The sequence below is a fragment of the Pelmatolapia mariae genome, linkage group LG16_19 (assembly GCF_036321145.2).
Source record: "Pelmatolapia mariae isolate MD_Pm_ZW linkage group LG16_19, Pm_UMD_F_2, whole genome shotgun sequence".
Lineage (NCBI taxonomy): Eukaryota > Metazoa > Chordata > Actinopteri > Cichliformes > Cichlidae > Pelmatolapia > Pelmatolapia mariae.
In genome coordinates, this window is record NC_086241.1 from 10093464 (window position 1) to 10108181 (window position 14718).

The 14718-nt window shown below is 38.7% G+C and overlaps 1 protein-coding gene across 1 annotated transcript in view; it reads right to left on the reverse strand.

Annotated features, from left to right (window-relative positions):
- Positions 1–14718, reverse strand: part of thsd7ba (thrombospondin, type I, domain containing 7Ba) — a 186904-nt gene that overhangs the window by 80929 nt on the left and 91257 nt on the right. Inside the window, exon 8 of the mRNA XM_063499852.1 lies at positions 7597–7797. Within this exon, the coding sequence (XP_063355922.1) occupies positions 7597–7797 (201 nt within the window). The remainder of the gene's footprint in view (positions 1–7596; positions 7798–14718) is intronic.

Sequence of the window (14718 nt, forward strand, 5' to 3'; positions counted from 1 at the left end):
TTACATGGCTACTTCAAATAGCACTTTACACTTATACAGCCACTAACATTTTCTGTGGGTTTTTTCAGCTCTGTTTCTTATCTGCTTAACCTCAAGTGAATTGGGAAATACAAGATATCCGATAAAGCAAATTAATAAAACATATCTAGATACATGATCTTAGTATGTGATGCACCAGAATGATTCATCAGTAAACAACAGCGCTTTATTATTTTCACCACACGGTTATCCCCCTGGGCATCTGTCTGGTTGAGTTCCAAAAATGTCCTTGACCACCCTTGTATCACTTAATTCCACTTCAGTCATACCAAAATGATTTCTGCTGCCCTAAAATTATTGCCATAATAGAATATATTCCATGGCAAAGACACCATTTAGGTGATATAGGATTTTTTTTTCTATTGATTGCTTGAGCAAGCCTAGATAATCATTTTAATCTCCATCAGATTAACTTTGTCAGAAAAGTGCAGTTTGTTTGCTCTCTATAGGCTTAGACTTTCCTCACACAATTTCATGCATCCTCAGACTTGGAATGCAGATTTGCTTTATGCTGGGAAACGGGAACAAAATGCTCACTCAATCAGGGAGAATTTCTTTTCTTTTTTTCTTTTTTTTTACAAATCTCAGGGGTATCTGGCACATCACTGAATTTCATAATATTCAATTTATTATTTAGCTGAACAGAAATAAACCCAGCCACCCTATTCACAAGATCTATCCTCTTCTCCAAAGTGAAACTCGGGTCAAATGTAAAAAAAAATTCATTTGAAACTTTTTAATTGCTCCATGTAATGTTACTTGAGTTGACAGCAGTTTATTTGTAGATTTTTTAAAAACACGGCAAACACAATCTGATGACAAAAAATTGAAGACAGCGCGCTGTTGGTGGAGGATAGCTCATTGTATTTTACAGTGCTTTTTTTGTATGGTTTCATACTCGTATTCATTTATTATTGAAGAGAAGAGAGGCATTTTGGATATTCACTTTGCAGATATTGTCACCCAAAGGACTGAATGATGAACTCAGTGTAATGACTGTATTTGTTTTGATTTGGGATTTGTATACTGTATATGGTAAAATGTTATACAACACTGATTTGTCCAAAGTATGAATATTTTTGTAAACTGGTTTTATAATTTTGGTAATTTTCTTAATTTAAGTTATAATTTTGGAATATACATAGATGGTTCAGTTTTCAGATCAGGTGGTGATTTTAAATGTTATTTGGGTTTTTGATGATGTCATTGACAATTCGAGTGGACTCATTAACTGATTGATTGCATGCACATGTGGCATCTAATAGCCAGGAATCCCTAATTGGCTGAATCTTACTCAATGTATACATATGTGCAAATGTGCATGAACGAGGTTTCTTTGTACCTGACGAAGGTCACACAGACCTGTAAATGAATAAAAAATAATGAAGAGCAGGACAGTGTTCGGAGGTTATATTATATATTTTTCCTGTCATTGATTGAGATGTGCAGCGATTGCAAAAAAAAAAGATGGTTATAAACAAAGCAAGAAGGTGATTTGAGAGGTTTAGTGGTATATAATGTCCTGAGGACGTATATATCAATTTAATGAAAGAAAAGCTTCTGCTTAAAATGGGGACACTGAAACTAGACCATAGTAATGGGCACTGACTGACTGACTTGTGAATTCCCTCCAATCTTCCAATTAAAAAGATATGGTGAGTCAAGATAAGATATAGAGTAGACACGGTCTGTTGTTTTTTCCTGTCTTGCCCTTTTTTTTTTTTAAACCAGAAAGCTTTCACTTGTTATTCATAAATAACTCTTAAATCCAGCTCCAACATCAGAGATGAAAGAAGAGTTCCTTAAAATCTCGACCACCTTTGTAGACAACGACAGCTATGTCAGCTAATATATTTATGATTTAGTGATTACAAGATAAGCTGCTACTATAAAAAAAAACGTATATGCATCTACAGATATCACAGCTGGTTACTGTTTCTGACAGCATATCAGATTATAGCAAACAATCCTTTAATCTCTGCTGATATGTTACTCCTGCCTCTCCATCTTCACTGCCTATCTCAGCCTGTCAGAACAAAAATGATTGAAACCCAGGCAGCAGTGAATACGTATGCAGGTATTCTCCACAGTCGGTCTAAACCTTCCTACTTCCTCAACTCCAGATCCCCATTGCTCTCTCCACAGGACTGCAGAAGAACTGGAAAATTCTACTGCAAAGTTTCTTTATGACGCACCACAGGAACCCGGAGATGCCGCAGGTAATGTCATTAACAACCCACCTCCACTGCTGGATTTCATGTGCTTTGATTGGTGTGCTTTGATTGAAAATATATGTAAATATACCGCTTGATCTATAACCATTAAAAATTGAATGAGTTTTATTTATGTTCTTTGTTTTCTCTTTCATTGTTTTACCATTTAGTCTGAGAGACAACCGATGCAAGAAGAGTTGGAAAAGAGCTTTAACTGCTTTTATATACAGTTGCAATCAGAAATTTACACCATAAAAGTCGTGATAATTACAAGATTTTAATAATTTTTTAATGGTTTCTTTAATGGTTTTTAAAAAAACAAGCATTGGGTGCACAAGTTTTAATTTATTTTGGCTATTCTATAATCAGCACAGGTCAAACGTATGCATATACACAGCTGACATTTGTAATAAGTAGTGCTACACTGTTGTTTATCTTGACGAGGCCAAGGCCTATTAATTTCTCATTAGCTGGCGTGATTGACTACAACTGGTAGTTTCTCCGCCTGAAAACACTGCCTACAGAGTGCCAGCATAAAAAGGATTTGTTTGATAGCACTCATTGGACTGACCAATACTTAGAACAATTGGAAAGTCCAGAAACTTGATGAGAAACTAGAGAACTATAGATTTAATTTAGGAAGGTCTCTTGGAGCCGTTTCTAAACAATTGTAGACTCCAGCATCATCAGTTCAAACAACTGTACAGCAGCCTCACTGTCCACAATGAAGTGAGTTTTACATTGCTATGAACTGGGAGGGTACCAGTCAAGAAAGAAGACCCTGCTAAAAAGATGACACATGTGTGTAGTCCAAAACTACCATGACATGACGAGTGTGTATAAACTTCTGACCACAGCTGTGTAAGGTTTATTTTTTGTTGGCTGTGTGTGCCTGTTTGTCTGTGTTTATATGTCAGGTCAGGTCTTAGACTCCACCTCCCTGGGAACTCCCAGGCCCTCCAAAGTGTGGAGGCCTATCTCCCCTCACCACACTCCCTGCCGGTAACTGATGCACTCAGGGGTCGGTGCATTGGTGGTTCTTGGTGTCCGGGGCTGGGCGCTCAGGTATACACCAGCTCACTCCCGGTGGCTACTTGGCGGGGCCTGGTGCCTGTCGCTCGGTCAGGCCTCTTCCGGGGCAAAGGGGGCCCTCGAACCTCCGGCCTCGGGGCCTGCAGCTCGGTTCACTCTGGCACAGCTGGCTGCCGGCAGAGCCGGCGGGCGCGCCAGTGCAGCCCCCTCTGGCTTCTGCTCCGTGGCTACTGGGTGACCCCTCGTCTGGGGATCTCCTCAGCCCTTCCCAGGAGGGTGGCACGGATGCCCCTCCGGTGGTACTCCTTGGGCTCTCGCACTCTGGGGTCCCTGGATGTCTGGAGCCTGGATCTCCTCCATGCCTGCTTCATGCCCTGGGGGACGGGGCTATGGCCCTCCACACCCTCTAGCAGACCGTTACATGGGGAAACCTTCTGTATACAAGCGCGCTGATCCACACGGGTGTGCACATGGGTGTTCACTGTTCGTAGACATAAACTACACCTTTCTTAGCTGCTACTTCAAAGCACATTGTGCGCTGTCTGTGCTGCACAACAACATTCAATATTTAGTATTTATTGCTGTTTACACTTAGCTAGATTAACATGATGGTGTTGTGTTTAGTATGTTGCTTTGTTTTTTTTTTGCTTGTTTTCTATTCTTTTTCTCTCAACAGGTGATCCAGGAGATTTTTTTTTTCTCTTTGTCTTTGTAAGTGCCCTTTCTCACTGTCCCTCTTCCCTTCTGTTTTTCTTTTCCTTCCTCTCTTTCTTTCTCCCTTTCCTATCCCCCAATCATGTCTGTCTCATCTGTAACTACTGAAAATAAAATAAATAATAACAACAAAAGTTGATCAAATGGACCAATACGGCAATGCCATGATGATCCATTTGGCAAAATAAATCCATTTGGTATCCTTGTTGGTCTTCAGACAACAATTCTGACGGCTAAAGAACCAAATGGGACAGACAAAAAAAAAAAAAAAAAAAAAGGTTTATTTTTTGTTTCATATATTAAATTTGTTGGCGATAACAGCGGAAGCTTCGACTAGAGCAGTGGTGTCCAAACCCAGGCCTCGGGGTCCGGTGTCCTGCAGGTTTTAGGTGTGTCCTTGGTGCAACACAGCTGATTTAAATGACTAAATCACCTCCTCAACATGTCCTGAAGTTCTCCAGAGGCCTGGTAATGAACTAATCATTTGATTCAGGTGTGTAGACTCAGGGTGATATCTAAAACCTGCAGGACACCGGCCCTCGAGGCCTGGAGTCGGCCAAGGCTGATTTAAGTGAACCTGTTGTATGGTCTACCCTCTTGTCACATACACTGTGAAAGAAATAAGAGTCAAATGAGAACAGAACCTGAAGCAGAAGGCCTGATTAAAGCTGATAACCACTATTATGATTTCTAATATTCTTGAGTAGTTTTTTTGCTTCTTTTTTTATGTTCACCTAGATCAGTGGTATCCAAACCCAGACATCGAGGGCCTGCAGGTTTTAGATGTGTCCTTGATCCACCTGATTTAAATGGCTAAATTACCTCCTCCATGTCTTGAAGTTCTCCAGAAGCCTGGTAATGAACTAATCATTTCATTCAGGTGTGCTGACCCAGGGTGAGATCCAAAACCTGCAGGACACCGGCCCTCGAGGCCTGGAGTTGGCCAAGCGTTGACTAGAGGAAGCTTTGAATAAACTTTGACATTATTAACTAATAAATACTGTTAATCAACAGTCTTTGAGACTATAGGAATCTTTATTTAGCACTTCATTTTTCTAGGAGAGAAGCTGCCTTTATGCCTTTTCTTTCCAGCAGACAAAATGTCCATCATTATTACTTGTGTAATAGCTTAGACACAGAGCTTGAATGTGATGAATCTGAATGTGCAGACAGACTGGCAATTAGCAGTTACTTTCTTCAAGGTCTGCTAAATTTTACCAGTACAGAAACGAAGAACATTTTCTCTCTGGAGACATACCTGGATGTGATTGTGGAAAGGGGGGAGATGCTTGAACAAAATAAATAATGAAATAAAAATAATCAAAGCAACAAAACTTGTTCCATCTATAATCATCTGTTTTAGATCACTCATTCAAATAATAAAAACAATGTACTAACATTACTTGGTGTCATTATTATGTGGTCTCATAAACACATGAAAGCAGATTTGAATAATGTAAATATAGATTCCTTTCAGTGTCACATACTTCTTTCTATCAAAAATATTCTTCATTATATTGTACTTTTTCATTCATGTCTATTCATTACAAATCCTTTATACTTGATTCCTCTAACACTTATTTTCTATTATGCATTTGTTTTATTCTAATATGAAAAGCCAATTTAGTTAGTATCAGGACCTCTTTTTGGATTTAACTGCAAGAAACAAAGTGTAATATTTTTATGATATTAACTGGTTTTCTTCCATGCAGTTGCAACTGTGAGAGTTTTTTAAACAAAGGGGCTCACTTAAGAACTCAGCAGTGACAGGGCTGTCACTATGTTTGAAAATAACTCAAAATGCTAGAATCTTAAGTCCGATAAGCCAATTAAGGAAGCAACAGCCACCAACTTTTTATAATTTCCATAGAAATCCACCACAGATAATTTCATGAGCCTTTTTCCTAAAACCTGGCAAAGCTCCCACTCTTAGTTGTCCTGTCAAAACTCATTAGACTCTCCTGTTGGCTAATTTATCTGGACCTTCCACTGCCTTCCTGATAAACACACACATGATCCATTTTGACAGAATAATAAAACACAGGCAAAAAAGGGTGCAATTAGATTTATAATCTATGGAGATGATCAATTAATGCTTGGTAGGAAGCTACGATTCTGACTTTTAATCAGGCCAATGTTTTCTGAGCCCACAAACGATGATGGTCCCTAATGAATAATGCATGCTCCGTTAATGCTGATGTCCCCACCACCCAACATGAGGATATGGCTGATCACAACGGATCACATTATACTTGATAGTTTCTGCATAACTGATAAGATTGCATGTCAAGACCATAGCACTAATGGCTTTACCATGAATTTTGATAAATTTCTAGTGCATTGATAGCTATATAAAAATAACATTACAAATATATAAGTGGATTTATAGTTTATAGTTAAAGCTAAAAAAAATAAATGAATCCATACTATAACTAAATAGCAATCAATATTAAAAACCATAAAAGGATTTAATTTATTATGGTCAAAAACTGTTAAATCCGCATTTTGCCATAAATATGCAAATTCTTTTTCTTGCCAGCAACAGGAAGTAAATATGAAGTAAAGCTCAAGCCACTAACTAACTTTGCTCAAAACCAGGATGTCCCCCACCGTGTATTGATACAGTCAAGGCTATAGCAGGCCTACTGTGTTCGTAGTGTTGCTTTCTAACCTCAATTTGGTGACGCCCCTTTCTCCTGTGGAGTGAGTGCACAGCTGGTTTCACTCAGCAATTAACCACCCTGCGCTATAAAAGCTGGGGAAGAGCTACTCTCTCAGTGTGGGCCTATAGTGTGGTGAGCTTCAGTAGTATGCATGCTTTGTGCTTTGGTAGTGTTGAGTTACTAGTAAGTAGTCAGTGCCTTCTGTTAACAGAAGTGTTTTTTTTCTTTAGACTATTTGCCTTTTCTTTAACCAGCTAACGAATGATTTGTTAATGTTTGACTGATAAAGCAGAATAATCTTCTCATCTAAAAATCATTTCAAAGCTGAACCTTTTCATAAAATATAGATTAATTTTAGTTTTCTTTTTTGACTTTCACCTGGACATTTTATTGCTACTCCCCACATCCCCCATCCCTCTTCAGACATGTAATAATTTGGGGGCTCATCCAGGATGTGACAGAGTTCAAACAGCTTTGAACTTCTGCTACATTTTTCTAGCCACTGCTTTCATGAGTATTGCTGGCTGGATCCTTGTTTAACTTTTGAGCTGTCTTTCTCTAGATAGAACAAGTAAATGCCTAGCTGAGCTGTCATTGCTCTCCCTTTAGGCACTCCTTTGTTATTTTGCCCCTTTTCGGAGTTATCTTGGACAAGAATGAAGTCTCTGTTGAGGATTCAGCAATTCAGGACTCTAATCACTAATGTCCTTGCCTTTAAAATGCCTCGGGCATGGGATGCTCTAGAAGATAGTTGAGTTAAACAAAATGTAAAGACAGTAGAAGGTGATCATTCAAAACGTAAATTATTCATTTTAGTAAGGTTTTCTACTTGGAAGAAGGCCAAACTGAATTAAATGACCGATTTTCAGTCACAATGAAATGCATTTAAAATGTGACAGGAACGGTTTATCTATAAAGAAAATGTGAAACATTACCTTTAGCGTTGACACAGGTCACATTCTGGATCGCAGTTCCAGGACCGCAGGAGTTTTTGGTGGGAATACATCTTCCCTCTTGTTGGACCTGCCACAGGTAGCAGGCAGGATCGTCACAGGGAATGAACTCCGTCAGATGAGGGCATGTCCCCAGAGTGCCACTCGACTCCCACAGCACTTCTCTCCTCCTCTGTCTGAAACCTGATAGAAACAGGTGGTGAGAAAGTAGAGAAGAAGTTATCCTGAAGCCCTGATAATATAGTTAGTATAGTATTCATAGACTTAAAGTATAAATATATGTCTATATATGTACATTGCTATTCTTCTTATCAGATGTTTCTTGCTGATGGAAAGCTGATGTCTTTATATCCATCTGTTTTACCATGCAGAAGATTATGGTCTATCATCAGTCATGTGTTCCAGATGAGCAAAAAATAGTACAAAGGATTTGTATCTGAACTAATCACAAGAACAAGCAAATTGCCCAGTCATGGCAACAGAATACCAGAAACCCCATTGTTCTGCAAGGTAAAATAAGCATTTTTGTCAGTCTGGTAAATTTGAAGAAAGTACTATTATTACTATTCTGGCTTTCATTCCCCACTGGAAAGGACTGTCTGACAGCAGAGTAAAGGGGGCAAATATCACAAAGATGATGTACACTAAAACAAATATTGATTTCTTTCTTTGTTTTAATTTTAGGTGGGCATTCTTTTCAGTGGCCAAGCTATGTTTTGCTGCTGACCCCATTCACAGCAGTACACTGCTTTGTTTTTGTGCTGTTACTCTTGTTTGCTGCAACAAACTTGGTTGGGGGCTGCAGGCATTCGTTTACAGTAGATAATATACCAACAATAGATACCACATAAAATTCCTGGAAAGAACAAAAAAAGCTATAACTGTCTTAAGAAAATAATACAAATTAAATGTAAATAATAAAGAAGAAGGAGAAAATGTGCCAGTTTTACTGTTGATTTTTAGACAAGCAAATCTTACTGCCCTATCGTCATCTCAGGATTATTTTTATTTTGAGAATGTCATTAAGCACATTTAAATTTGGAATTAAAAAGCTGAGTTTCTACAAGTGAAAATTCCATGTTTGAATGAGTGTTTTACATTGCTAGATCAGTTCTCTGTTTCACTCTGACCTGGTAAACAGCAATCACAAAATATGATTGAATTGCTATCATTTTTGAGCCTGGCTTTTTCTGCTGCAAATCCAATCTGAGCCTGTAAATAGTTATGATCTCTTTTTTGCTTTTTATCTCTGAACACAGAGGGATATTGTCTTTTAAGCACCTTTGTAATCTACTCTTTATTGCTCTTGCTTCATTAAATTGAAGTCTTCTTTCTGACCTGTACTGACTCCACAGTGGTGCTGAAGCCAAAGGAAGCGAGATACTGTGATGCCGCATGACATAATGTTTCCAAGCTAGTATTGTGAGACTACTAACCCATTGGTTAGATTATTAGATTGCCTAGTTGTTAGGATCTCTAGGTTTGCAGACCTTTTAGTAGTAAAATCCTGACTAAGGAGTTTTGTGGTGAATATAAAGTTGTAGAAAATGACTGGCAGAGCCCAGAAAAAATTCAAATACACACAAAGATTGTAAAATGTTCTTCATGTCGTTGAAAAGGATAACACTTTCCAAACCAACGAGTCTTTCATTCGATGACCTCAGAGAGCTGGATGATGGAATATCATGGTACCCCTTATCACAAGTAAATCGAAGCACAACAGAAGGTTAAAGCTGTATCCCTGCCATGATATCAGCATTTGAACTCAAGTACCATCTATATTTTCAATATAAATAAAACTTTAGATGGAATAATAAATATTGTTCAACATGTATTACCTCACACCCTTAAAGACAACACAATGTAACAACACCCTCTCACCTAACTCTCACTGAGGCTGTCCAACTAACAACTAAACCTTTCAAAACCCAGAATAACACCATGCTGTGGCAAGGTTTGCAATTTAACCACATAGACTTGTGACCATATGTTGAACCTTTGGATCAAGAGAGACTGAATAAAGCAAAGAAAAAACATCTTTTCTCAAAGGAAAATATTTAATGTTATTTTAAAGGCTGGATCACACCTCACTTCAGAACAAAGAAGTCCAAACTAAAATATATGATGATCTTTGGTATTTCCCTTGCTTGGCCCTACCTGTCTCTGTGCCACAGATATAGACACACTGACATTCTGCTTCTGCCCCTCTTCTCATTTACTCTAACACAGAGACCTTTTCATAAAGAAACATTTACACTCCCAGAAAATATTTCTTCATTGATTTCCCTTTTTTGTTTGATTTAATACAATTCCTTCAATATATTAGAAGTCAGGGTGTTTTTTTAAATATCTGAACTTCAACGTACAGCACATGATGTGTTAAGATCATTTAGTACAAGCTCGATGAAAAACATCTATAATGTTTGGTGCCATAAGAATCCAGTCCAAACATTTGACTCATGGTTTATAAATTCCATCCATCCATTCTCTTCCACTTATCCTTATCAGGGTCGCTGGGATAGCTGTCTTAGGGCAAGAGGCAGGGTACACCCTGGACAGGTCACCAGTCTGTCGCAGGGCTTACACATAGAGACAGACAACTATTTGGACTCACATTCACACCTATGGGCAATTTAGAGTTACCAATTAACCTAACCCTACTAACTGCATGTCTTTGGACTGTGGGAGGAAGCCGGAGAACCCGGAAAGAACCCATGCAAACAACTGGTCAGATGCTTCTTTGAATTATAATCCAAAAACTAAGTTGTCCTGACAAAATCAAAATGTAAAAGAAAGAACAATAGATAGATTAGATAGATAGATAGTCCAATAGCTAGCTAGCTACATAGAAGGATCCATCCTTTGTACATTTACAAGTAATTTTTATGCAATTCACACAACTCACAGTTCCTAAAGTTTCTTTTAGTTAGTTAGTAATTCTCTTATATATATTTTAACTGCTTCATAATTCTAATTAATACTTTTCCCTATAATAATATTTCTTCTATAACTTTCCCTATAATCAAGCAAAATCTTCTACATATTATTATTACTGGTATTGTCAGTGGTGCTTAATAATTCGAATCCATGCCATATTCACCACATTGAGCTAATTACCCTTTAAAAGGCAGTGACTGACAAGATTAGTGCCTGAGCCTATATCTGCAGTTTAAAGAAACACAGTAGGGAAAATCTCACCAGTGTGTCAGGCTAATATACCTGTGTGGTGTGTTCCCTCAGCTTATCTATTTTTTTTTTTCAAAGTGACAAACAACGGGAGAAAAAGGCATAGCACACAGCAATACACCATTTAGACTTAAATTGTTGATGTCACAGTTTCATGGTCTAAAATGTCACATTTACAGAACTACACTGCATACCAGGGGTAGGAAACTTGGTGTCACTGTAATGATTTTTATTTTAGCAAGATCGGGAAAAATGTCGTATTTTTGGTTGCCATCCCTTCCCTGGTTTTCAGTAAGGAACATAAACAAATAGATGATATGAAATCAAAAACAGCATGATCACTGTCTATCAGAAAACAAATGTATATCGATTGAAATAACATCTAAGCGAGAGCTAGGTGCAAAAGTGACACAACAGCAGTGAAAAGGCAGTGACTAGAGATACATTAAAGAGGGTGCAGCTTGATTCATGTAACATGAACAACACTGCTCTAAAGATGGTTTACACAGCAATTAGCAAATTGCAGGCAAGATCAACATTTGACACAGTCATTATTATTCAGCCAGTTACCCAATCACCCATCAAATTACATTATTGTTCCCTATTAGGACTGATTTTCCTGGTTCTAAAATGTTGATTATGTCAGAGATGGATTATTCTTAAAATATAAATTTCTTTATGATCAGGTCTTTACCTATCGAACACATCGTGATCCACATTTATAATCCATGGTTTCTATTGACTACCGAGCTCTTCCAGTTCCCTGATGATGCATTTGCGGATAAAATGTTGAAGGATAAAAATAATATTTTTTAGCTGCGGCACTTTCTCCAGTAAATGTACACGACACTTGAGCAGGGGCAGCTTTTCTTTTTGAGCAATACTCAATTTACACATAGCTGAAAGGTCTCACATTCTTTCCCTCCACAGGTGGACCTGTCAAACCCCTGGATGCCCACTCTGCAAATTACATCCCCCGACCATCTATTGGTGTGAGGCACCAGTTCAGCGGCCAGATCCGAGCGATGCTGCCCAAGTGTGCTCTCGAAGAGCAAAGAGACTGTGGATCGATTGCAGTATTGCCCGGAGCACTTACTGTTACTCACATCTAAACCACAAAAAACAATTTGGCTGGGCATGCCCCCATGGATATTAATAATTGAAAGGTTTCTTGGTCATACCAGGTTTATTTCAAGGAAACAAGGGCCAACCGGTGATTTTTAGCACATAGTTGTTCAGAAATACACCTCCCCACAGCTCTGTGATTTCTTGCAGAGACATTACCAGAACTCTGTCCAATAATCTCCCATGCTCAATTTATTTTTCCATAAGGCTGCAAAATGTGACAGACCACAATAACGTGGAAAATGTGAAAAGCACATTAAGTGCTTTTAGATCATTTAAATTTGTAATTTTCTGGAAAGCAAAGCAGGAGAAGCACCAGCTTGGCTCCTCCACCTGAAATTTGGGATCTCACAAGCCTTTCAGTTTGGATCACAGTTTGTTCTAATATTGTGAAACACAAAGGCAGAGTGTGTTACCAGTTCTTTGCAGCTCAGAGGGTACAGTCAAAGACTCCGATAATAACAATACTCTACTACTCAATAAGTGTTTATTGCATCATAGCCAACATTGCTTCAGCAAGTGGTTGTGCATTGGTTCGTACGTTTTCTGCTGTGCACTCGTAGTCTTTATGAATACCATCAAAAGACAGTGTGCCACAAGAGAGCCCTGTGCAAAACAGCAGATGCTGTGTTTTCCACTCCTTGAAATATATTAATGACACTGTCTTTGAGAGGAGCCGGCTCATCCCGTTGAGATCCAGTGTTGGAGAGTGTGGGCACTGACCTGAACAATGCACACTTCACTCACTCCCTGGGGCGCTTTCATGCGCATTTACTCACGGCAGGGACGAGGTCATGCTGCCCTTTTAGCAAAGCACTAACACACTAACAGCCCCGATACTACTGGCACACTGACTGAAACACGCATACTGCGCACACACACACGCACGACGCACAGCCTTTCTAAAGCAGTCAGATATGACACACTTTCACCTGTGCAAAAAGACAAGAACATCGGCAGCAAGAGTGTGTTGAATTCTTTAGTACATCTGTTCTCTCACACACAGACGCACTGTCACACACACTTCACATGAGCAAACACACACGCATACACACGCAGACAGGAAGCATCTTATCTGCTGATACTCCTTTCAGCCTCCTGGGGACTGAGAGCTGAAATCTAGGTGCTTCTGTCTCTCGTCTGCCGTGGTTTAAGCATGTGGCACCTTCTTCCAAAGCCCATTTCTTCCCAGACAACTGCTTATCAACAAACAATTTAAGATCCAAACGTATACTGCTCTCTATACTGCTCTGACAACATTGGTCTTTTTCACTGACACTTTCTCACTTAACCTCTGTCAGGAACAATACTTCTTTCTCTTCAGGATTGCTGAAGCACTGCGTAAGCAGTCTTGAGACAATCAAAGCACAAGGCATGTCAGACTGCTAAAAAAAAGCATATGCATATATATGTAACAGCTTTCAGGTTAATTAGAAGTCATGTCTTGTCTATATACAAGTACACAACTAACTCTACATGTGAACATCCCTGTAATTGAGTTAACACCGTTTATTTTCTTTTATGTAATAGTTATGATTTAAACCGCCACATCAAAGTTAGTTGATTAATTTTAAATATAATAGACTTAAATATATGTAATGTCTTTTATACTGTTTGGGGACCATCCTTTTATTATTGATCCATATTGTCTGTCAGAGGAATTCTGAGAAAACAGTGCTTTACTTTAGAAGGCAGCTAGAAGAATAAAGCACCTTAAAACAATGTTTCTACATTTTAAAAGGTTTCTCTAATGCACTTTGTCTGTTATTGTGGTTGTTACATTATGTTTCACGGGCTGTTGTGATCACTAGGGCTAGGAGTGGTCTGCGGTTTTAGCTGAAGACAAGTCATTGTCAAACCTTCTCATTGTTCAAATATAATTGCTGAGTGCATTACTAAATTATATTTTGAAATACTGCAAGGCTATTATTGCAAACATAAAAATTTTCGGTGATGCATCACAAGAAATACAACTCCTGCTCTCTGTGCTTTGAAGCGCATATGTGCCATCAAAGATAAATGTTACCTTGTTCTGCTTTTACCTTTCTTTTTATGTCGGTCATGAGTGATTAGAGTGTTTTTCTGGGTGGAAGATGCATTTTGAGACATCGTGTTAAAATGTGTCTCCCATCTACTTGAGTCACATAGTCATGATATTTTTGGCCAGTAAGCATATCCTGTACCTCTTAGGCTTTGAAGTAAAATTACTTAATTGCAGCAATTATAAACATTAGACAGTGATCTTTTTTTTTTTTTTAATAATAGCGTTCCATTATTTTTTTAAAGCAAGCTTTGCGTCATGGTCATGAGCCCTGCCGCCTCGATGTGCTTAACTCGACAGCGTATTTGGTCAAACGTAAATTCTGTTGTGACTGGTCCTGTGACAATTCCAGTCACACTGCTTTCCACCTGCCTTTGCTGCCAGGTCGTAAGAAGAACTCCTTACAATCAAGCTTACCAATTAGTTTATGTCTTATTTAAGCTCAGCATGGATGTTGATGTCTCCATGTTCTGTACCTTTTGTTTGAGACCCTTATTTAGCCTGTGAACACTACGAGCAGACACTTAGAGGACATATTTTGCAGATACAGCCTGTAAGGTTGAACACAGGTACCAGGTAGACTTAACTCTGTGTTTGAAGTACCCGTTACTGCCTGCGGCTGGGTCCGGTTTAGACACATATCCACACACGCTCCACTAACAGTGCACATGCCTTTCTTGTTTTTCAGTTTAGTCACATTTGCTGCAAGGAGGTTGCTGCTCTGTAGTTTGTTTTGGACAAAGAGTTAGTTA